This window comes from Mytilus edulis, chromosome 8, assembly GCF_963676685.1.
Source record: "Mytilus edulis chromosome 8, xbMytEdul2.2, whole genome shotgun sequence".
NCBI classification, from domain to species: Eukaryota; Metazoa; Mollusca; class Bivalvia; order Mytilida; family Mytilidae; genus Mytilus; species Mytilus edulis.
The window spans coordinates 23,492,255-23,518,313 of record NC_092351.1 but is presented as its reverse complement, the minus strand read 5'-3'; the positions used below and the strand labels follow the sequence as shown (position 1 = coordinate 23,518,313).

Here is a 26,059-nt window from a genome sequence, read left to right as displayed (position 1 = left end):
ATGGTAACTATTGCAAATTATTCATTGATCTGAATTTGAGAGCAACACTAAAATCACTATTAACCATTTTTATACGACCGCAAAATTTGAAAAATTTTTCGTCGTATATTGCTATCACGTTGGCGTCGGCGTCGTCGTCGTCGTCGTCCGGCGTCCGAATACTTTCAGTTTTCGCACTCTAACTTTAGTAAAAGTGAATGGAAATCTATGAAATTTTAACACAAGGTTTATGACCACAAAAGGAAGGTTGGTATTGATTTTGGGAGTTTTGGTCCCAACATTTTAGGAATTAGGGGCCAAAAAGGGCCCAAATAAGCATTTTCTTGGTTTTCGCACTATAACTTTAGTTTAAGTTAATAGAAATCTATGAAATTTTGACACAAGGTTTATGACCACAAAAGAACGGTTGGGATTGATTTTGGGAGTTTAGGTTTCAACAGTTTAGGAATTAGGGGCCAAAAAAGGGCCCAAATAAGCATTATTCTTGGTTTTCGCACAATAACTTTAGTTTAAGTAAATAGAAATCAATGAAATTTATACATAATGTTAATGACTACAAAAGGAAGGTTGGTATTGATTTTGGGAGTTTAGGTCCCAACAGTTTAGGAATGAGGGGCCAAAAAGGGACCCAAATAAGCATTTTTCTTGGTTTTCGCACCATAACGTTAGTATAAGTAAATAGAAATCTATGAAATTTAAACACAAGGTTTATGACCATAAAAGGAAGGTTGGTATTGATTTTGGGAGTTTTGGTCCCAACAGAATAAGGGGCCCAAAGGGTCCAAAATTAAACTTTGTTTGATTTCATCAAAATTGAATAATTGGGGTTCTTTGATATGCCGAATCTAACTGTCATGACTGTGTATGTAGATTCTTAACTTTTGGTCCCGTTTTCAAATTGGTCTACATTAAGGTCCAAAGGGTCCAAAATTAAACTTAGTTTGATTTTGACAAAAAATGAATCAGTTAGGTTCTTTGATATGCTGAATCTAAAAATGTACTTAGATTCTTGATTATTGGCCCAGTTTTCAAGTTGGTCCAAATCGGGGTCCAAAATTAAACTTTGTTTGATTTCATCAAAAATTGAATAAATGGGGTTCTTTGATATACCAAATCTAACTGTGTATGTAGATTCTTCATTTTTATGCCCCACCTACGATAGTAGAGGGGCATTATGTTTTCTGGTCTGTGCGTCCGTTCGTTCGTTCGTCCGTCCGTCTGTTCGTTCGTTCGTTCGTCCGTTCGTTCTTCCGTCTGTCCCGCTTCAGGTTAAAGTTTTTGGTCAAGGTAGTTTTTGATGAAGTTGAAGTCCAATCAACTTGAAACTTAGTACACATGTTCCTTATGATATGATCTTTCTAATTTTAAAGCCAAATTAAACTTTTGACCCCAATTTCACGGTCCGCTGAACATAGAAAATGAAAGTGCATGTTTCAGGTTAAAGTTTTTGGTCAAGGTAGTTTTTGATGAAGTTGAAGTCCAATCAACTTGAAACTTAGTACACATGTTCCTTATGATATGATCTTTCTAATTTTAAAGCCAAATTAAACTTTTGACCCCAATTTCACGGTCCACTGAACATAGAAAATGAAAGTGCATGTTTCAGGTTAAAGTTTTTGGTCAAGGTAGTTTTTGATGAAGTTGAAGTCCAATCAACTTGAAACTTAGTACAAACGTTCCCTATGATATTATCTTTCTAATTTTAATGCATAATTATATTTTTTATCCAATTTCACGGTCCATTGAACATGGAAAATGATAGTGGGAGTGGGGCATCCGTGTACTTTGGACACATTCTTGTTGGTCCTGTTTTCAAATTGGTCTACACTAAAGTCCAAAGGGTCCAAAATTAAACTTAGTCTGATTTCAACAAACATTGAAATCTTGGGGTTCTTTGATATGCTGAATCCAAAAATGTACTTAGATTTTTTATTATGGGCCCAGTTTTCAAGTTGGTCCAAATCAGGATCTAAAATTATTATATTAAGTGTTGTGCAATAGCAAGTCTTTTCAATTGCACAGTATTGCGCAATGGCAAGAAATATCTAATTGCACAATATTGTGAAATAGCAAATTTTTTTTTAATTAGAGTTATCTTTCTTTGTCCAGAATAGTAAGCAAGAAATATCTAATTGCAAAATATTGTGCAATAGCAAGATTTTTTTTTAATTGGAGTTATCTTTCTTTGTCCAGAATCAACTTAAATCTTTGTTATATACAATATACAATGTATATTCACTTTTTACTACCAACTGATAAATTATAATAAATAACATTCAGTGATAACAAGCAGTTTTTTTTACATCTTAATATTTTATGATGTATTTAAATGAATAGTTATTGTTGCAAACTCCATTAGAAATTTTAATTGAGATTAGTTTTGGAATAAGGGAAAGGGGGATGTGATTAAAAAAATTGGGTTCAATTTTTCTCATTTGAAATTTCATAAATAAAAAAGAAAATTTCTTCAAACATTTTTATGCCCCACCTACGATAGTAGAGGGGCATAATGTTTTCTGGTCTGTGCGTCCGTCCGTCCGTCCGTCTGTCTGTTCGTTCGTCCGTCCGTTCGTCCGTCCGTCTGTCTGTCCCGCTTCAGGTTAAAGTTTTTGGTCAAGGTAGTTTTTGATGAAGTTTAAGTCCAATCGACTTCAAACTTAGTACACATGTCCCCTATGATATGATCTTTCTAACTTTAATGCCAAATTAGAGTTTTTACCCCAATTTCACGGTCCACTGAACATGGAAAATGATAGTGCGAGTGGGGCATTCGTGTACTGAGGACACATTCTTGTTTTGAGAGGATTAATATTCAACAGCATAGTGAATTGCTCTAAGAGAAAACAAAAATTTTAAGTTCATTAGAACACATTCATTCTGTGTCAGAAACCTATGCTGTGTCAACTATTTAATCACAATCCAAATTTAGAGCTGAATCCAGCTTGAATGTTGTGTCCATACTTGCCCCAACCGTTCAGGGTTCAACCTCTGCGGTCGTATAAAGCTACGCCCTGCGGAGCATCTGGTTATTATATTGTTTCCAGAAAATGGTGAATTAGAAGTCACAGATAGTAGACGTAGTTACCATAGAAAGTGGAATATTTATGAATTATTACAGAGACAGCCAGAAAGTATGGCATGGAGAGGACCTTTATTTGCACTGGGGACTAAAGGAGGTTTGTTAACAAAAATATGGAAACAAATTGTAATATGGTATAATTTAGAATGTTACACCACATATTTTTGACCTCAATATGAATTAGTACATATAAAAAAAAGTTATTTAAAATATGAATAGGAGATATGATATGATTGTCAATAGGACAACTATCCTACAGTCATAACAAAGCAGATTTAAGCCATTATAGGAGACTGTTTGGTCTTCAACAATGAGAAAAACACATACTGTATAGTCGATTATAAAAGTTGTCATGACAAAATGAAAAATAATAAAAAAAAAAAAAATAGCATCCTTATTTATGACAAAACAATAAAGTAAAAAAAAACCAACCAGCAGTGTTCTAGGATTTTTTTGGCACCTTGACTTACCACGGGTAAGATCAATAAAAAAATTACTTACCCACATCTAAAAGTTAAATCCGCCAACCAATGCGGACGGCGCAAAGCATACCCCCTGGTCCTTTTTTCAACATCATACAGTTTGTCTCTCTGCTTTTTGTCAAGTTTGGGCTTTTTTGGTGGGGGTGATGCTTGATTTATATCGTTTAGCCTTTTTGAAGTAAATCCAAACTTATGCAAACTCATGAAACTTTGAATATTGTAATTTACTGAACAAAGCTGGATTCGGATACGATTGAATTTTGTACAAAATTTAAAAAAAACGATTTCTTACTAAATTTGACAAATATGTTATAGTTATTACTATGTCATTTATTAAGAGCTATAATAAATGCAACTGTAAGTTTATTTTCCTCCGATGACAAGAAAAAAAATCGTTTAAGTCCCGATTTAAGCACCAGTTATCAATCCGGATTTTCCGATTTTACCGACACCGTGACCGACTTTTAGAATGATAGGAGAAGAATGTGGTCTCTTTTGCGCTTGATTACACCTAGTAAACGAGTGCTTGAATAAAAGCGCCGATAGACATCGACAAAATCTTCGATCTTTTATCAAAGTTTTTTCTCGTGATTTAATAAAAATAAAAAGCAGATATGGGAAAATTGAAGAGGACCAGGAAATTTCAAGAGTTTTTCGGCTTCCCCGAACTTGAAAATTGACTTACCACCGGGTGACAAAGGCTAAAAAATGACTTACCCGTTGTCCTAATCCACTTACCCCGGGTAACGGGTAATGGGAATCCTAGAACACTGTCAACCAACAAATATGACAGACAGCAACAAACAACAACCACTGAATAACGGGTTCCTGACGAAGGACTGGCACATAGAGAATCTAAACAGGTTAAATATCCTAAACCCCTTATTAGAATTTACTGATAAATTTTCTGAATATTAATCATATAATGACATTACACACCTGTTATTTTGTTATGTATCATTTCTTTTTTGCAAATCATGTAAAAAAGGGGGATGTGTCGTATTATGAGCTTTATCAGCAGTACTCTTGTTTTTATATTAATTGAAGATTATATCTTAATTTCCTAGTGTGTTCTAACTGTATTATCTATAAAATATTAATTATTTATGACTTGGTTTCAGGAGTGGTATATATGTATTTAGTTAAAGACATTGAAGACATGAAAAGTTTAGATCTCACAAAACCTGCAGCAAGATTAACAGTAGAAGCTGATCATGTCAATCATATTGCCATAGGAGATGATGGATCTAGTCCTCTGGTAGCCATAGCAACAGAACAATTACATTTATCACTGTTTAAATTTATAAAATGAAAATAGTTATTACAAAAGAACAAATTCTACATTAATATAAACCATTTTCACCTGTACTTTTGTAATAATGTTTTTACATTGTTTATAATTGATTGTTGTGCAATATTTAACAGTATATGGACTATTTTTACTGGGTAATAATAGCAGACACCATGTCTGACTATTGTAAGTAACTCCTTGAAGATAATATATATATTATGTGATGTTTATGTCAAGTAACTTAACAAGAATAACAGGTTTCTAATTCATTCATTGAATTGCAACTTTATTTAGACTATGATGTCTAACACTATTTTGTTGGTAATGATTTTTCACGATGAATGATAGATTTTTAGAAGTGTCAGGCAGTAATTCAATACATATTGTAACTCATTCGTTTCAAAGTAATTTTCAGTTTAAGGGGAGATAACAAGTATCATAATTATTTTTGCTATGTTTTCCTATTATAAGTATAATGCCATGATCGTTGAGTTCATTATTGAGTATAGAGTTCGTTATTTATTTGACATGATGAAGAGATCATCAATAGGTTAGTTTTACATTCTTTCATTTGAAGTGTCAGGCATTAATTCAATACATATTGTAACTCATTCATTTTAAGGAAATTTTCAGTTTAAGGGGAGATAACATGTAGCATAATTATTTTGGCTCTGTTTTTCTTAACGCATTATGCCAGTATAGTTTTGAGTTCATTATTGAGTGTTGTGTTCATGTTTTGTTTTCTATGATGGAAGAGTTCATCAACAGTTTTGTTTCACATATTATTTTTCATTTGAAGTGACAGGTAGTTTATTTATTTTGACTATGTTTTTCTAAAGTATGAATTTTGAAATGTTTTGCTTCAATGTATGACAATTATTTGGAATGATAAATTATAAGTTAAGATAAATTGCAAGATTCAACACTTGTTGCCTGTTTTGAGGGAACCTATTGAGTAGCTGTTTGTTTTGTTTGAGAGTTATTTATCTTTGTTTTATGATATATCTGATGTTGAAGAATCAACAATGAAGGGTAATAACTGAGTTCTTGTGATCCAAACAAGATAATACACCTTAATGTCATCATACAAACTTTTTAGTGTCTAAAGATTTTGTAATGTCAATAAATATTTCACTCTGAAAACTAAAAAGGTGTAAATAATTATTTTTTTTGTGTTCAAAATTCCTCTACGGGACCAAATGATAAAAAACAAACTTTAATGTAGTCCTCACTATAACATATGTTCTATTATTGAAACTTTACCTTAAAAGTTTTGTCACCAGTGTTACTTAACAAATATGTCATGTATAAAGTCATGTTAAGGGCTTGTTGCAACCAAACTTTGGTTAGATAATGTATTTTTTTATTCTCTTTACGATTTTTTTTATTAATAACCCAATTGGCTTTCTATCATGGCGGTCAATATTATTAAAAAAAGTATTCGTTGTTGACAATGTACAGAGTTTCAAATAAGTAATACATTCCTTCTTGAGCTTTTTGTATTTGGTGCATGGTTGTTTTTGTATTTCAGCAAAACAATTTCTTTTTTTTCCACATGTTGAATATATAAAAAATATGCTATTTTTGTCATGGTCTTTTATTTTCATTTGATATTATTTAAAATTTTGTAGATGATAGACATAAAAAATCAGTCTAAATTTCTTGATAAATTATACCAAACTATGCCATTATCACACCTTGTTTTTTTTTGAAAAAAACAAATTCACTGAGAGTATGCAATATGTAAACAGTATATTATATATGTACATTTATAGAAGTAAACCTTAGTTTCTGTTTCTGAAGAACCTTTGCTCATTATTGTTTTAGAAAGATCTTATACAGTAATTGTGATCGTATTATATATTTTTTTTTTTATGTTATGGATTTTATTTGTATTGAAGATACAGTTGGATTTTTTACACTGTCTTTTTTGTTTTATAGTCAAAGTCTTTTTATTGAATTAAAATGAAAAAACTTACATTCTTTAGTTTGTCAATGAAGAAAGACTTTGGGTTTAGAAAAGGGGTTATAATTTTCTAAGGATTTATCACAAATCTTTAGTCAAAGAAAACAGACCTTTTGCTCAAACATGCCAGCTTAAGCTTGCAGTCACCTGAGAGTTAATGGGTGTTGAAGGCCGCACTTCAACTAACAGAACAGCAATAAAAACATGGTTCCTTTCTTTGCCTTTAGTGGTTTATTTTTCTGTGCGTATACTGATTCTTTGTCATGGATGAACACCCCATATTCTTTCGTCTGTATATCAAAATGTCTACATGAAAAAGACTAAATAAAAAAAAACAAGCAACAAAACACTGCACAAAAAAACAGAAGATTGAGAATTTTGAACAAAAAACCCACCATATTCTTGGAATAAACTAAAATGAACAATTAAGAAGGATCAGCAGTTCCTGCTCCACTGATTACAACAACCATGTAACAGCTGTTGTAAAAAAATACTTGTCTAAATGAATACACAATTTTGTAAAAATCTGACCATGGATTCTTCACCTTACGTGTACCATGTTAATTTCAGGAGAGCATACTTTTTCTAGGTGCGAAAAATTATTTTACTTAAATCAAACCAATTGGTGTAAATAATTGCAAAGAATGGGACCACTGTTAGGTTCAATTGTTAACACTGAATTGATGAAAAAACCTAAAGCTGCATTCTTTAATTGTACGAACAGAAGTGCTTCTTTCTTTCTGATAGAAACGTTTGTCCATATGAAGAGCTCGAAGATAGTAAACATATTGCAGTTTGAATGGTTTTACACTAGTAATATTTTGGGTTCCTTTATAGCTTGCTGTTCGGTTTGAGCCATTGTTTTGAAGACCTCAACTTGTCCTATAATGGTTAACTTTTATAAATTGTGACTTGGATGAAGAGTTGTCTCTTTGGCACTCATACCACACCTTCCTAAATCTATTATCAGATAAGAATATTACAAATATGCCTCAAATTAATATGGAACAAATGTTCTTTTAGCTTTTTTATGCCAGATTATGCACAGTCTTGGACGACAATATTTATTACGTTCGCGTACAAGGCTCGTGTCGAGGGCTTTACAACATGTACATTGTTTTTAGATATTTCTTTGTTCAAGACCGTTTTTGAACTCAAATTGTTTTCTTATTTGTTTTCCAATTGCATGAATCGTTTTGTGTTTAATTAAAGTATAATACACAGTGTTTCCTTAGATATGTAAATTGAACATTGATTTAATACAAAAGTTGAATTATACGCTCGGACACAACTTCAATGGAAGGCGCCAAGCTGGAACTATGTTGTTGTAAAGGGTAAAAATAATAACTACACCAATAACAGTTTATATACTAAATTATAATTCACTATATTGATATATTTTTGTACAATTATTCAATGCATATCTCAATAATGATAACAATAAAAAAAACACTTAAAAATCTGCATATGAAGGCTTCTCTCTTCACAAATAAAAATAAAACATTATTTAATTAGTATCTTACTGCATGGCAGAATACTATGAACAGTTATTTGATTTACAAATACATTCTACGATGAAAACATAAAACATGCTCTTAATTTTGTCTGACGTGGAAATATACTAGTTTATTTTTGAAAACGTCTCTATTTAAGGCAAAATGTTGGCATACCTGTAACATGATACTAACAACGACGTGGTGACTTGATGACAAATACATGTAGTTATTACACATGTGTTACACTAGGTTTGTCGAAATATGTGTTTTCTCAGTGCTGAAGTGTTTCTACTGGTTCCCAAATCAGATAAACAGACCAATAAAACATATTGAATATTGTGAACGTCATTGGAAACAAGACACGAGAAAACTTATCAATTATCCTGGCCCTTTCTCTTCCTTTCAAACAACAGCATCTATAGTGTCTTTTATTCGTCTTTCCCTAAAAATGTAAAATCACGGTGTATATCTATAAGAAAAATCGGGAAATATCCAAAGATATGTTGTAATTTTCATTACAATGCCGTCCTCTCTTTCTCGAATGCGAGTCGTCACCGTACAGTTACTTGCAACAAGTTATACAACTAGTGCCACTATTGCAGCAGGAACTGCTTACCTGTCCGCAGTACCTTGATTTATTGCTGCTTTTGGTGTGATTCATGTTTCTGAGTAGAGATTTGTAATTGTCATTTCGTTGTGTTTCTTGTAGGCCACGAGAGAAGAGGTTTAATACGACCTTTGTATTTCATTTATCCCAAGTATCATCTCTCTTTTTTGTGATTTTGTTTTATGCTTTAAGCACATGAGTTTATACTTAATTATATTTGGTGAGGTACGCGTTTCGTAATGTTTAGATTTTGGTTTTACGTTTTTGTAAATAGTTGTTTAGATTTTCGTCGATCTTTGTTAGTCATGTGTGAGTTCTTAATTTTAATGTTCTTCGAGCTATTGTATTTGATTGCACCCTTGGTACATTCTTCGTTTTCTGCTAACTTATTGACAATTGTAATTGTACACACCTCTTTCCCCACTCCATTAGCGTCGACATATGTCTCATGTCTCTTCTGTTTCCTATCAAAAACATTGACAAGAGCATATTCCAGCAGTGCAGCAAAGACGAACAGCATGCAGACACTCATCCAAATATCTATAGCTTTAATATACGATACTTCCGGTAACTTTGTACGTGACCCTGAACTCTGTGTTGTCATAGTTAGGACAGACAAAAGCCCAATTGATATTCTTGCTGGTACTGCTTCTAAGCTGATCCAAAACGACACCCAGGACAGCATGACTATAAGAGCACTTGGGATAAACTCCTGTATCAGATGGTATCCATATTTTCTTGTGAAGTGTATTTTCATAGTAATACAAGTATATTTGACTGTAAAAGACATAAACTATCAAACAGTTATAATTCCTTCTTCATTTAATACATTGTTCTGATTCTCAGTTTGTCATTCTTATGTTACAATTAAAAGATAATACAACATTTATGCCGACTTTAATGTGTCATACAGTTGATGTATTTATCTCGGTTTAAGTTTGTAACCCGGATTTGGTTTCTCTCAATCGATTTATGACGTTTGAACAGCGGTATACTGCTGTTGCTTTTATATATGAGACAAGATCAGTTTATCTTTCTTGGTAACCATAATCTGTGTAACCAAATCATGTTTTTCTGTGTTTTATTTTATGACCCATTGTATTTTCTTCTTTTAGTGATTGTATGTTAATAGCACCATTGGTTTTTATTGTATTTTTCATTAATTATTTTATGAAACTATTGGAGCTTTGAAAATCCGTATAACAACGTATAACAGTCATATGTGAAAAAAAAATCGCTTTTGTTCTTAAATGTCTCTCTCCAATTTAATGCGGGTATACTACTCTCGTCACTGTTACTTTAAAAATTATTAAAATTAAAAGAGACGAGTGCGTACCAATCTATATATATATTCATACTTACTGCCAGCATACAACCTATCACAGATAGCAGTGTTGATGTCATCTAGTATAAACTGTGGTAAAGACATATTGGCTGCCAACTCTACAGGTACATTGTTCCATCTCAACATCAATCTGTCGGTACTATAACCATCTGTCAATGAACGTAAGAGATGGTCTAGCATTAAAGTTGATTGGACTTCAGATGTTATCAACTGGTATTCTCAGGATTTTATTTTTACTTTAAACATGTGTTTTCTATACAATCTGTTTGAATAATTTCTATAAAGGATATTTTATTGTTGTATGTATTATAAACTTTCCGCGTTACAGAAATGATCTTGCAGCACAATGCTGCCATGCATGATCTTACCAATATTTTGTCGTTTGAACAGTTTTTCACGCTACATATCACTAATTGATTTTTACTGAGATACCAAATCTGGTGACCATCTTTTATTTCATATTACTAAGCAAAACTTTAAACAGCAATACCAAATCATTATTTTTAATCAAATTTGTTACTGTAGCTTGTTCTAATGTTGTACTGTTACACTGCTATCCCCGGTTTTTGGAGGATTAAGTACAAGAATTTTCCTATGTAGAAAATTGTTGATTTTATAGCTAGCTAATTATAAACCAATGTGAACCTCTCACTTGTATTGCATTTGCATATAATTCCATTATATTAACAACGATGTGTGAACAGACATAATACTCTGAAGGTAAATTGTCAAAAATAGGAGTACAGCAGTCAACATTGTGTGTTTATCTTAATCACTACAAAAAAAAATTACAACCATTGAATTACGGACTCCTGACTTGGAACAGGCACATACATACAAACAGAATGTGGCGAGATTAAACATGTTAGCAGGATCCCGAACCTCCCATAATCTGAGACATCAGTCAGATTGATCTTTTATTTTTATAACATTTAAATATTTCTTGTACAAGTTAAATTTTATTGTACTTACAACTTTCCAAATCAACGGAACAAATCTGGAAATCCATAGGGTACTTTAAGAGGTTCATCTGACATGACAAAGTCACGGAAAGTCTGAAAGGTTGTAAATTTAACCATGACAGTTTTCTTGTTTACATAACAAATTTAGATAAACCAGGCGAAAATGGCGTTCAAATCTCCATTTATTGATTTGTTGAATATACGAAATTAAGATTCACCTAAATGATTTAAGATTTTTGTAAAACAATTCGTTATCAAAATTATCATTTTATTCATGTAACAATTTGTTTTATTGGCTGAATATTACCGTCAAATCCCCAGTAAACTAGGCGCAACTAAGGAGGGACCCGCCATTTTGATTGAATCAACAAATGTTCGATTACTACAATATTATCGAAAATAAAACAACACCTACCTCGAATTCGCCGTGTTAATGTAATTTTATCCGAATTTGAATCGTAGAGGTAACGTAGTAACCTCCAGTTTGTAAGTATACATATGAATGACGTCACGTTTAGCCATGACGTCTTTGCGCCAAAATTATTCATGAAGTATTGCGGATTTTGTTTCGTATGTCAAATTTAGCTTTAACGATTTTTTTTGTATTGAATTATAATCGGAATAACAGTACTGTAGTTGAAGAGTTTCCACCGTCAATTTTCATTTGATTTGATGGTCCCAAATTTCCGTTTTACCGTCTCCGCTACACGTCGCCAGTAAAACTGCATTTGCGACCGTCAAATCAACAATTGACGTTGGTACCACTTCAACTACAGTACAGTCATTCCTTAATTAACAAGTTGATCAAATGAAGTCCTATAATTGAGATGACAGTAAAACCGTAACAGAACAAACTATAAACAAACTAGAATGTGTAGAGTTCTTTGATTGAATTCCTTATTAGTGGACTCCTGTTCTCTGGAACACTGCAGGGCATAGTGCATACTACAAGCTGGAACTGCCAATATCTAAACAGACAACATGATATCAAATTGAACTAATTTGATTGTACATACAGTTGCTTCCTGTTTGAAATACACTCGAGTAAATTCCACTCAGATATAGAGTCCGACTCGTAACAGGGAAGAGGGAAATAAAAAATATCTTACGTTAAATTTAACATGGTCTTATTTGTATATAGAAAAAACACAACATTAATTTACTCAATTACCACAATATAAAAATGTCTCATACAAAAATATCAACTTAACATGTGTAATAAGTTTGAAATGGATAAATTGGATATCGTATAATGGGATGAATGTATAAAAAATATAATAACCTCATACTATAAACAACTTGACCATCGCTGTAGATATGTAACAGTTTGTTTGGTGTTGTGATATCGTGGATCATAGCTCTCTTCTCATTTACCATATAGAGATCAGGAACCCATACATTATTCATTGCCTTCGGGTCTAATTCAAGCGCCCGAACACCAGGAATTATGTTGTACTGTAGACGTTTATCATACCATTTTTGTCTCAGTATCATAAATAGAGTGTATTCCTGTAAAAAGTTCATATGTCATTCATTCCTTGGTTCAACATTGTTACCTTTTTAAAAAAAAATTGGAACGCACTTTTAAGCTCTCAAAATTAAATACCAATAAGAAAATAGCAAGTTATGATTAAACGATATATTATGGAATGCAAACTAAAGATTGACATTTCGGATTGCAACATTATATTGACACTGCAAGCATTAAATATTTAATTTGTTTTGCATCTATGCCAATATATTAGCAAACTACAAATAACATAAAATCTGTCTACAATTTCAAGTGCACCTAAATTATAATATTGTGTTGATAGGAAATTTGCATTCAATATAGTCGTTTTTTATGCAATATTGTTTTCATAAGCAAAAAACGGCTTCTACTATTCTGGTTCTAAATTTTATCAATTTAAAAGAAAACTTTTCTAAATAATTTAAAATTTAAGATAGAAACTTCATGTTTTGAAGTTTCCAAAAAAAATTGTTTTATTTAACCGAGTGATCAAAACAATCATATAAATCAAAAAGAAAACCCGACCCATTACGTGATTAATAGTTCATAGACAGGATCCAACCATTTCTCATCAACTGTTATGATAAAATGTACACGCAGAGTAAGTATTATTTCAGAAAAGCGGCACTAACAAGGGTATACATGTGTGTAATTTTGTCTAATGTCCAAAGGAAAATCCAAAATAACAGGGCACATACCGTTAATAATGTAATCGTGTTTAAAAGAAAACAAAGTTAAAATGCTTTCAGTATTCAGATCACGGTTTTTCAATAAAAAGAAAAATAACATAAGTACCAAACTCCTAGGATAATTCAAAACGAAAAGTCCCCAGCAAATGGCAAATTCAAGAGCTCAAACACATCCCACGATTTGATACAAACTATAATAAAATAACTACAAGCTATAATAAACTCATCGAAGATAACCAGCTTAAATGTGTGTACGCTTGACGCACGTTTCGTGTACAAACGACTATGCAATGACGCGTATAGACTTTATACGTACGAAATTAAGGAGCTTAATCTATCTTCACCAGACACATTGGCATTTAAAATTTTGAAAAAGACGAAATTATAAGTCGTTTATGTTTATTAAAATAAAATGGGCTGAAAGATTTAGAAAATTTGAGATTTTCCAAATGGTTAGTTAGCGAACTATTAGGACTTACAATCATGACATTTGTAGATCATTTTATTTTGAAGTTGTCTATCTATGTCATTTTCAAGGATTTTGAGTGACAGAACGTCATTAATATATCTGTAGGTTGAATAACATATTTGAATAATTGAGCAATTTGTTTTTCTCTTAATTTTGGAGGTAACGTTTTGTTCATTTATCTGTACATGATACATTTATATGAAAACAAAAAAGTTGCTAATAAGAGTAGCAAAATGAACCACATTTAAATACCGTGTGCGCAAAAAAGAACTGATAAGGATTTCTAAAAAGATATATGATGCTAGTAGTGTCTTTTCTTTAAAAGGATTTCATTAGATGGAATTATTGACTAATTATTTCTAATAAAATAGGAATATTTATTTATTTTAAATCCGCCGTGTAGACATTGATTTAGAAAACAACAAATATTTTATGACAACTGAGACGACGGAATGGTTCTTGTGTGTTGTTGACTATGAAACAAAGAAATTTACAATAATCTATATTAGTAATGTGTAGTTTTAATATTATTATAATTCTATTAAACTAATTACATGACATTTCTATATATTGTTCAAAATAAATAATGAAAATAAACCACTCACCATTGCCGAATCACTAACAGAGTCTATACCTAGAATGTACAACTGAACAAGTGCTTTAACCGGTTCATCTAGAATATAAGTACACAATTAAAAATCAGATGTAAGTTTGAAATAATACCAGTCATGTAATAGTTTATGAAAGGAGATCAAATCAGTATAAAGTAGCATAACGCCTTTTGTTTCGAAGACATTGTTGGAATTTGTTTTTCATTATTGTAATGGAGTCATAAAAGAAGTATCTTGAATTGAAAATGCAACTGGAAAGTGAACGCACATATAGTGTTTTATTCAGGAAATGGTTAAGATAGTTAATACTTCTATACAAGAAATTGTTCCAAGTCTTCGCGTTAGACATTTATATCCAGAGCAACAAATCATTTTCCTATTTCGGTAACAACATGTGCATTTGTCTATCAATGTATCTAAATAAAGAAAATATACCGAACCCCGAAGAAAATTCAAAACGGAGAGCTACTAATCAAATGGAAAAAATCGGAAGCGCAAACACATCAAACGATTGGATAACAACTGTCATATTCCTGACAATCGTGTATGCATTGTCTGATGTAGAAAATGGTGGACTGATCCTGGCTTCATAGCTAGCTCAACCTCTGACTTGTATGGCAGTCGCAAAAAAATCCATAATATTTACAAAAATCATTAAGCAAAACAAACAGACAAAATAGGTAACAAAAAATGTCAGTAATAAAGGGGATACAACAGTCAGTATAATGGTATAACTTACCATCGTTAAATGTTGGAGGAATTGTAGAGTCGTAATTTCTAAACAGTTCACGCAAAGTTTCTTCTCTGTAAAAAAATTGTTTTTGTGAAATTGAAACAAATAAATACACTGTTTAATTTCGATTATGCTAGCTTTTTTTTTAAATTTGTAAATTTTTTTTAAAAACTGAATATTTGACGGCTCTTGAATTTTAATAAGTATGGATAAAAGAAAAAAGAACAGAATAAAATAAAAATAGAAATGAATATACATATGATAAATATATCTTAGCTTTAAAATTTCACACAAAAAGAGTAACAAATCAAATTAAATAAAAAGGATCAACTAAAATTACCTTGTAAAATTTGAAGTTTCACAGTAACACACAAGTTGAAATAACAAAAATATAACTATCATTCTTCTCTGATGCAAAACGCGACCTACAGTGACTTCTTATTTTTACAATGACTGGTAGTAAATACACAGAATACAATGTATCATAAGTTCTGTTGATCTTTCTTTTGAAATGGTCTTATTACATGACAAAAATACAAAAATCTGCACCTGCACTCAGGTAGGCAACAATAAATTATGATAATATGCAATCGTTATTTTATCATTAGATGTACTTAACATGGTAAATTGAAGTTTTAACAGGAAGCTTAATCTGACACAGGTACAAATAATGTAGCACATCGTCACCTATACATGCTGAGATCATCGTTTAATGTCTATTAAATCAAATTTGAGAAATAGCCATGATTGAATAACAACGATTACCATTTCAACATGCTTATATTAAGTAAAGCTTAAATTAAATTTTAACCTATTTCGTGATTTTTGATAAATATGAGAAATTTATATTGTGACTCCTTAAAGAGATATTCATTTTACTTAATCGAAAAAATAAAATTGTTAATATTAAATATAAATTTGAAAAACAAAATTGAAGTTTGAATTTTTGGTTCATCAACAGCTAGGCGGTAACTTGAAATAAATAAACCGATGAATATAAATGCATCTAGTAGGTGCAAAAATTGAAATTATGTAAAGATCAAACAATTCGTAAAGGCTGACATAACACTTTTGATGTGAAAATTGCATAACCTCGCTGAAATAGTGTTTGAATTCAAATATATCTTTGTAAGTGCAATCACATTAAGGATGTTCACCTCTGAGAAGCCATACATTTCTAGAATTTACTTTTTTCGATACCTGATTTTTGAATTTTTTATGACTGTAGAAAAATAATTGGTGAAGAAACAATCGTATGGTGGTGCACTTCTTTTTTTGCTTCGTCCCTTTGAACGTACCCAATTCTGATGATTTTCCCATTTTGCATCAATTTTTGAGCTATTATCGTGAAAAAAAATCACGGTTCCAGAATTAAACTTTTATTTATTCTTTTAATAAAGATAAAGTGGACCAATATGAATAAATTTAACTTAATATGTTAATATAAGAAAGTTTTATCATTTATCATATTCAGATGCTTTTTTGTGTCAAATTTACTATGCTGTCAATTTTGTAAATTTGTGATTTTTATCTGTTTTAAGAACAAAATGCATATTAATTTAAATTCTTTTCTATAATTATTAAAATACATATCTAACACATTTGAAAAGAAAATAGAGATAAAGGACGTGTATGTTTCTGGTAAAATAATTTTTTGTACCCCTCATCCATTTTCTAAACATTGGGATCCCGCTATATATAATCATCTTGTTCTATAAATATTGTTATCTGAAATATGTAATATGAACATTTATCTAGACAAGCGAACCAGTCTATTGGCTAAAGAGACTGACATGATTGGTAGTAAAATTTGAAAAAAAAATATTACCCAAAAACTACTTATTGTAAATACACAATTTTTTCACAGAGTTAAGTTTGATTATGATATGTTTTAAATTCATTACTTTTTTCCAATTGTATCACATGTTTTGGAAATAATTCCAAAACAAGATTTCAACGAGACTAAAACGTCAGTAGAATACATCCTTCCTTACATGTCGAAACAACATCACCCGAATACAAAAGGTCTGCACATCAATATCATAACAATGGGAAGTTGCAAAGTAAAAATCTGAAACTTGGTTGCTTGTAACAAGTCTCAGTTTTGATTTGGAAGCTTATGACGGTAATTATATGGTAATAACAAATAGACCTTCAAGATACAGTTTTGGTTTTGAAAAGTATATTAACAATATGTTACACAAATCTTCGTGTAGTATTCATTGTTACATGGTACATAAGTAAAATATATGTGTTGTTCTTGTTTCTCAATCAATGACATAAACACTTAATATTATAATGATATTTTTAAATCCATTAATATTTTTTTAAATTGCCTTTAGGAATCATACAACATTTCTGAAAGAATAGGTAGAGATTTTATTTATAAGTCGAAAAGTTTACGTCATTACAAATTTTTAAATAAAAAATATTTTTTTGGGGGCTTTTTACCTCCGATTAAAATGTAAAGCAACAGTTCTAACATTCAAACATTATAAATAAGATGATTTCCATAACATAAAAACCTGAGTACATTGTTTATGAGCTTTGTATAAGGTAATTAATATAGGGTTATTGCATGAATTTTTGGGAATATTGTCCCGAGTAGAATTTTATATTGCACGAGCTTGTGAGTGCAAATATGTTCTACGAGGGACAATATTCCCCAATATTCATGCAATAGCCCTTTTATTGTATAGCAATACAATATTTGAAAGTAAAAATTGGTTTAACTAGTGAAATATTAGAATTTATTGCACGCTAACTTTTGGTTACTTTTTGTGGGAAATATTATATTGCTATGCAATAATATTTTTTATTGTATGCATTCCCTTGGTTAAAGATTGAAAGTAATGAATTAGATTAAGTTATACAGATAATCAAGTCTTCCATTGTTATCTTATAGTTCGTTTCTGCGTGTGTTGCATTTTAGTGTTTCTGTTGTGTCGTTGTTCTCCTTTTATATTTGATGTGTTCCCTTCAGTTTTAGATTGTAACCCGGATTTTTTTTTCTCAATCGATTTTTGAACTTTGAACAGCGGTAACATTACTGTTGCCTTTATTTTGAACTATAACTAACTATAAAAAAAATTCTTCGGCGGATATTTACAAATTAAGTTTTGAAAGTTTTCACACCGGCTTCTATTGTCGGAGAACTAAAACCTTTTTTCGGCGGTTATCTATAAGTATATATCATCATTTCGGAAAGTTAACACAATGAAAAACAACAAATCGTCAGGTGTTAATAGAGAGTTTTGCCGACAACTTACAGATATAAAAGTAGGTGTTTTCCTATATTCAGACAAATCTTAAATACTCTCATAGCTCGTCGGGAAAAAAAGATGCAACAACTATTTTGATTTAATCCCATTTTTAAAAGAGTTGAGACTCGATATACAAGGTTTGATCACAGTATGGGTGCATAACATTTACATCCCAAAAATAACAGTGCATGGTTCATTCTGATGACAACGAGATCACACCGCAAATGAGAATATTACAGAGGGATCTACTTATGTACTAATATTATTCCCATATTTACAAAACATAAAGTAAAGCGTTCAAGGAGCTACGATCAAATTGCTTATCGGATTAACAATGTTGTGATATGGGCGAGCAATTCATAACAATTACTTAGTTATGTGTGGTCATACTCTCATATATGTGACGAGTATCGAACAATGCTTACAATACAAGGAAGTGAAAGCATTCGTAAAAAGCATCGGTATTTTTAGCGATGTTTTGAATTTGCATTTCAGTAAATAACATTATCATACATTAAATGGGCAGCCTTACGAGTTTATCAAATGATTATACTGTTTTAAGTTAAAGGATGTGTTAGAATTAAAAAAGATTATATATGGAGCTGTTCGAATATGCTTTGAATGGAAAGACAATGAAATAAGAACTTGCAACCATGATCAGATACAGTAACTGCAATATTATAAGCTGCAGTTTAGGAGATACCAAAGTTCTAGGAGGATCAACTCTAGTTGTCAAGATTTCTACAAGTGATAGAAAAATGACTGTGGTATGACAATTCCAATCAATTATATTTGGTAATCATTATTAAAATAATATATACACAAAGTCACCGAAATGGTGATCGAAGAAACTTATGGCAGTTACCGGTATCAACTAAAGATTGTTGTCTCTTTGGTATATTCCCTATTTTCATTCTCAATTTTATGGTAATAAAGATTGAGCAAAATCCATGTACATAGCCTCAAAACGTCAAAATGTAAAAATAATCTAAACAAGAAAACTAACGGCCTCATTTAGGTACAAACAAATCATATAAAAAAAACTTGCTCATGTGTGTCTCATTTAAACTATTAAATGTGTTGTTCCTAATTGCCGAAAAACAACCTTACTATTCATTTGCCCCTGAAGTCAAATAATTTACACACTCTCCATTTGTAAATTATCAAGTCCCATGTATTGCGTATTGTTCAGATATATTATCCTTCTTGTTCCCATCTTTACACAAAAATGGTGGAAATGGTCAACAGAACAACGACCACAGCAACAATCCGTTGCTATGCATTTATAGGCCTATAATGTGAACAATAGTTTTGATCTAGATGTAGATGAAAATGTTGTGAGAGCTGATAAAGACATAGACAAGTTAACACAGGATATAACAGCAACATAACAATGTTGAATACTCTTCAAAATGAGACCAGAATCGAAGACGAGAATGTGACAATGAATGATATTCGTCGAAAGATTGAAGCGTTTGTCAATATAAAAGATAACATCAAAAAAGGCGTATTCTATCGTCATTTACCATGATGTTTCTAAAGTTGTTTTCCAATGTGCCACAATAGGAGCTACTTCGAACGTTTATGGATTTCTTCTAAAAAATGTGGTGAATTTAAAAAAAAGGTTCTGTAAAAGCTGCTGAAGTAAGCTTCAAATGAAAATTCGATTAAAGACTGAAGTTGAAAAGGAGATCAGAAACGCAACAGCACCAGGCTTTCCTGCAGAGAAACGTTCACGGTAAATTCAAAGTTCTAATTAATGTATGAATTCATTTTTAGGAGGATCAGACATTTCAACATTTGTAGCCAGCAGGAAGGGAAAATTTCTACAAGTAAACAAGTAATTTTTATTAGTGTTAATCCCATCGTTGTAACTTTGTTGATGTCACGTAATATAAGTCCATAAGCATATTTGTTGTGGTAATGTTATCAATTTCAAATCATTTTAAGATCAAATTTTAATGCGGATGTTTACATGATTAACGCATTCATGTCTATAGGGTCCATATAGTGTAAGCATTCACGACCGTTACATATCAATTTATATATGATTACACCATACGATTTATTGTTCCAATATTACTGCTGAGATGTGTAGAATTAATAATTTGAAAGTTAAAATCATCACGTTTTACATACATTCTAGTTTGAAAACATCCATCAGTTTTAATATAGGATAAAAATCAAATTATAAAGTTATAAGATTAAGGTTTCAGCGTCTGTCATACAAATGAGAGGTTTAGCTAGCTATAAAACCAGGGTAATCGACCATTTTCTAGATACGAAAATGCCTGTACTAGATAAGGAATGTGGCACTTGTTTTCCCTTCGTTTGATGTGTTTGAGCTTTTGATTTTGCCAATTTGACTTTCTGTTTAGAATTTACCATTGGAATCGGTATTTCGATTTGACGTTTTCCATATTACCAAGTTCATTGAGATACAAGAGATGGAAGCACTCACTTATATATATGAGATGATGAAGTAAGTAGAACCCTTTTGACGGAAATCAAACGGGAGAAATAAAATTACAATGCTTATTGCAGATCAAGATCATTCGCAGATGCAACTATTTCCCGGACAGTATGCGTAATGAATTATACTCGTAAATATCACAAGCACTTCGGTCATTGAACATTCTTTTTGTGTTTTAATTTTGTTTATGTAAACTTAAATTGCTTACATTTTTCAAATTATTTTTAGTTTTAAGATGTGACTATGTTAGGGGACGACCATTTGATATTCTGGGGGGGGGGGGGGGGGGGGGGGGGGGGCAGGAGGATTTTGAAAATAAATAACTCAGCCTTGATAAGCACAAAAATAAATGGTTTGTTATGTGGTAGTTTGAAAATAAATTACCTGACTTGCAATGTATAGAAAATAAATAACTCAGCAGGTCTAATCGAAAGACAGAGATGGCACCAGATTCTTCATAAATTCGTCTTTTTCCCCCAAAAAATCGGGAAACACTTCCCAAATTTTTTAATAACAAAAGTATAAATATTATTCAAATATACTTGAAATTTCTGAAAAATGGTTTCATTTAACTTGAGGTATATTGTCTCAGGAAACCTTACCTCACTTTTATTGTACGTACAGGGCCGTAACTACATGTAGGAAATTTCAAAACCAAACGCTTGTCTTCATATCAAATTGTGTTCACGGCCATGCAAGAAGAAATTTCTGTTTTCCCTCAGACTTTTAGCCCTGATTTTTCGGGATGAATGTTTCTTATCTATTTGTCTTTTGTTCATTGATTGCCCTTCTGTATTCTGCTAGTGTTGCATTCCTTTTGTAATCTAGTAATTTTGTAATGAACTTGATCATGAGTTTAAAAAAAAAACAGCAGCCACAGGCTTAACTATGTGAATTCCATTTTTGCTTTATCATTCACATTGGTCTTTTGATGTTATCCCTAGAAACTTCAGTCTTACACTGAATTTATACATTTTGCTTTGAGACCAAAATATTGTCAAACAATTATTAAAACAAAACTTCATTTTCAGATTATGAAAGGGTCTTCGGAACACCCAGAAAGCATGATTTTGCATCATTTGTTCTATAGCTTCTTGGGCCTTCAGTGGCTCCAAAACCCTTCAAAAAAAGTTTTGCCTCGCTCCGCTCGCCGTAATATGTTTGCCAATACATTTAAAAGTGCCTAGTTATAACTAAACTTTAATACTATGTATGCATGCAATACCTGTATATGCAGTTGGAAATTTAAAAGATTAATTTCTGCAGAGGGGGGTGGTTAATCTAATTAAAAGGTACATAATGACTTGACTATACTATATTTATTATTTATAATAAACAAAATGTTTTAATCATTTAAAAAATTGTATGTTTTCGAATATCAAAAATATAGTTGTGAAAGTGAATAATCAGTCCCTTGCTTTAATGAAAATGAAAAATCTTACTTTAATAGTGCAGAAAATGAATAATCTGTCCTCTTAGTTTACAAAAATAAATAACCGACCAAAAACAAAAGAATATCAAATGGTCGTCCCCTTATCATATTATTATCATATAAATGTTGAAGCCTTTATCACACCTGACATATAATGCAAATTTACAAAGAAAAAAATATACTTAAAATATGATCAAGACAATTTACCTTTTGGTTGTTTTGTCTCTAGATTCTGCGCACCCACACTTTTGATCTTGAGCAAGTGACGATTGTCAGAAACGACCATCTTTTAATGAATAATACATCACGATCAATTAGAAAGTAATCGGTTAACTAAGGCATTATTTTGTGCATGTATATAACATGTATAATGAACGTGAAATAGTCTGAGTAGATTTTAAACAATGTAAACATGAAATTTGTATACAGATAACTTACAGTAGGACACAAAATTAATGGTTCTGTACACTCATGTTTATATTAAAACATAGCAGACATTTAAAGGGGCATAAGCTGCCAAATTCATAGTCACCAATTTGACTCAAATTCTCATACTTTATTTATAACAATGGTAAACATTTTTCCAAACTATCAAAAGTATAAATACACAATTAACAGGACAAGGTCTCACAAAGATGTAGCTTCGTTTCGTGTGAATTTTAACCAAGACGCTATCTAATTAACTATCGAGTTGACCTTATATGACCATATAAGCGATGTAAAATAAACATGGATATACATAGATTAAGCAACTCGTGCAATTGGATTTTTATAGGTCTGTTAAATTTTGTATTATAGATTTAAAATTTATTTTTATCGTCGTTTTTACCTTGAAGAGAATGATTTTGTGTGGATCGAATCAGTTAATCAAATGTTTTACCTTTGTTTCACTTTCAATGTTGACATTCTTTTCCTTTAAATACCCGTACACGGACAATGCATGCGTTATTCTATTTTTTTTACGGGGTTAAATATCTCGTAGCTAGTGCCACTTTAACAAGTGATCGAATTTCTCAAAAAAGAGAGTTTTCACTAGTAATTTGACAAATGGAAACACTATCGAATCGAAGACAATATATTTCTGATGAACTAAATTTTTTAAAATTGAATGTTTAGAAATATTTATATATATCATAACAGTCATTAAAATATCAAGTCACCTTTTCTCATATGTGGAACAGTGAAGTTCATACCTTCTTTCATTTATTTAGGATTATTTGTGAAAAAACCCCACAATAAATATAATGGAAATGATGTTTCCGATTTTGTCAAGGATATTTCGACATATGAGTTTGAATATGCCTCTGGTATATTTCGACCCTTTTTTATATGTCAAATTTGAATGACTGTTTACAAATGAGTCCAAAACAAAGGAAGCCGTGTCTGTTGTTTCTTTAATTTCTAGTTCTGGTGGACACATCTATGGAAACCAATCAGAAAAGTTTGGATTGCAAATTGCAAAAAGGTGATAAGCAGCTGATTTTAGTCATTATACAAAGTTAGTGCACAATGTATTTGGTGAATTCATAAAAACGTGTTAAAAACGATAAAGCAAAAGACTTTCGATGATATTGGCTATGATTATATTCTAAAGCTCTGCTGTTAGTTGTTATATTGCATCGTTTAATCAGGATAATTTTTCACCTCAGCTAAATATATTTTACTAAAAATTGTGAAAAGATTAATGACAATACCAACTATCGAGAGGAAAAGGACTACTCCGGAAATTTAAGTTATAAAATCAAAAAAGTTTGGATATAAACATGAAAAAGCCTCGGTCACACCTTAAAAGATAGCTCGAACGGCTGCCTAACGGATATTTTTTTTTTCAATCCGTTCATTTCCAGTAGACGTCCGTCCATATCTGTTGCAAGTCCGTTTAGCGTACATTTTATCAGTCGGCGTCCGTTTTGTCCAGTGGAAAATTTTGAGCATGTTCAAAACTTAGAACGGACGTCCAACGTATGAAATGTCCGTTGAACGCCCGGTAGGCGTCCTTTTTGTACGGTACTCGTCCGATTCGTTTCCGTTTTACATCCGTTGGATGTCTGAAATATTAATTCACCAACGGACTTCTAACGGACGTCTAACGGATAAAATGGATGTTGAACAAATGTGAAACGGACTTCTACCGGACGTATAACGGATAATACGGATGATGAACGGATCTGAAACGGATAAATGCCAATAGAAAATTTCGCGTCAGAAATGCCAATTAGATTTTTTTAAGGTTAGTGGATTCTTATTATTCGTAATCGATCTTAGAGTAAGGGCACGTCTTCACAATCAAGCAGCTCTTATTTAGGCCTGATACTCCCCTTTGGCGGCATTTTGAAGAACAACGGTGTGTGTCTGTTATACATTCGTTAGCGTACGTTTTATTTGGTCAGTACATCAACGGACTCCCAACAGATAACAATTTTGTAAACGGACAACTTTTATTTCTATCCGTGAGGCGTCCGTTCGTGCTAGCCGGTAAGGTGTGACTGAGGCTTTAGGAAGACTAAAACTAAATGGATGGTATTAAATCAAGCCATCAAAGATATTAGAAATAAAAAAAAAATGCACCAGATGCGCGTTTCGTATTCAAAAGACTCATCAGTGACACTCAAATAAAAAAAGTTTAAAAGACCAAATAAAGGTCATACACGTTTAGTCCTATCTTTTATAAAAACCAGCCTAATTATTGATCCATATGATTACGTTCGTCATGTCAAGTCACCGTATAAATATATAGATATGGCAAAGGATTGTAATATTACTGTTTTGTTTTGCTATGAGAATATTTGCAAATTATGTCACTACTCGTAGACAGTTATAGTAATATCCTTGTTATGTAATCGTTGTCGTGTTCTTTAATTCACTAAATACCTACATCTACCAAAGAATTCTACTTAAACCTGCGCTATCAATGAGGTGTTTGATGTTGATCCATTTTAAAACCTTCATTGAAATAAATTGGAGATTAAGATTATTCAACAACAATAAAGCGCTGTTATTTTGATTCTGCCAAACATGTCGGTATTTTTTTTCTGAACTGTAAATGTAGATCAATGGACCAGACATTGAACGCTTGTAGAGTGTTGAGAGCAACTGCTCTTTCAGTTCTGAATTCTGGAATTCATCCATCAATTTTAAACCCTTTGACGTGTCCCAAGATAATACTTCAAATATGTTATAGCAAAGCTCTATATGGTTGTGAGTTATGGAACAACTTGACTCAAACAGAACTTTCGATGTTAGATAGTTATTTAAGGTACCAGAATTATAATTTAGTACGCGAAACGCGCGTTTCGTGTACATAAGACTCATCAGTGACGCCTATGTCAAAATATTTATAAAGCCAAACAAGTACGAAGTAGAAAGATCTCACAGATTTGTGTGAAAATTATCCAAGGACTTCCGAAACGAACCCGTTCAGACAAATGTTCAAGTCTTTTAGGTTGGTTTTCAGTTATTTGATAACTAACAAAGTAAACAAATCATTCTCAAATCATTTCATATGATATTCTAAGTTAACAAATCATAACGAAATCACAACATTCTAGCTTACAAAGTTAACAAATCTCTTTCAAATCATTTCATACGATATTATAAGTAAACAAATCATAAAAAAATCACACTAAAACAGAAACAAATTGCTTACAAATC

The 26,059-nt window shown here is 31.6% G+C and overlaps 2 protein-coding genes across 5 annotated transcripts in view; one reads left to right on the top strand and one right to left on the bottom strand.

The window, feature by feature from the left end:
- Nucleotides 1-6,832, top strand: part of LOC139485115 (uncharacterized) — a 29,296-nt gene extending 22,464 nt beyond the window's left edge. For all 4 annotated transcript variants that reach the window (XM_071269253.1, XM_071269256.1, XM_071269255.1 and 1 more), the window contains exons 7-8: nucleotides 3,045-3,176; nucleotides 4,683-6,832. In XM_071269253.1, coding sequence (XP_071125354.1) covers nucleotides 3,045-3,176; nucleotides 4,683-4,873 — 323 coding nt within the window. In that variant the 3' untranslated portion in view covers nucleotides 4,874-6,832. The remainder of the gene's footprint in view (nucleotides 1-3,044; nucleotides 3,177-4,682) is intronic.
- Nucleotides 6,833-8,176: 1,344 nt separating this feature from the next.
- Nucleotides 8,177-15,787, bottom strand: LOC139485116 (glycine receptor subunit alpha-2-like). The gene is made up of 8 exons (XM_071269257.1): nucleotides 15,581-15,787; nucleotides 15,247-15,311; nucleotides 14,502-14,569; nucleotides 12,511-12,737; nucleotides 11,239-11,321; nucleotides 10,284-10,415; nucleotides 9,334-9,698; nucleotides 8,177-8,756 (listed from the first exon to the last, which is right to left on the bottom strand). Exons 1-8 carry the CDS (start codon nucleotides 15,640-15,642, stop codon nucleotides 8,586-8,588), a joined length of 1,173 nt encoding a protein of 390 aa, XP_071125358.1. The 5' UTR covers nucleotides 15,643-15,787; the 3' UTR covers nucleotides 8,177-8,585.
- Nucleotides 15,788-26,059: the final 10,272 nt, after the last annotated feature.

Bases quoted from the DNA above. Each gene is read 5' to 3' on its own strand.
- LOC139485116 (XM_071269257.1), bottom strand. From the start codon at position 15,642: ATGATAGTTATATTTTTGTTATTTCAACTTGTGTGTTACTGTGAAACT. The intron at 14,570-15,246 runs GTAAGTTATACC...CTTATATTCTAG, and splicing joins TCCTCCAACATTTAACGATG to ATGAACCGGTTAAAGCACTT. The intron at 11,322-12,510 runs GTTATTATATTT...ACAACCTTTCAG, and splicing joins CAAGTTGTTTATAGTATGAG to ACTTTCCGTGACTTTGTCAT.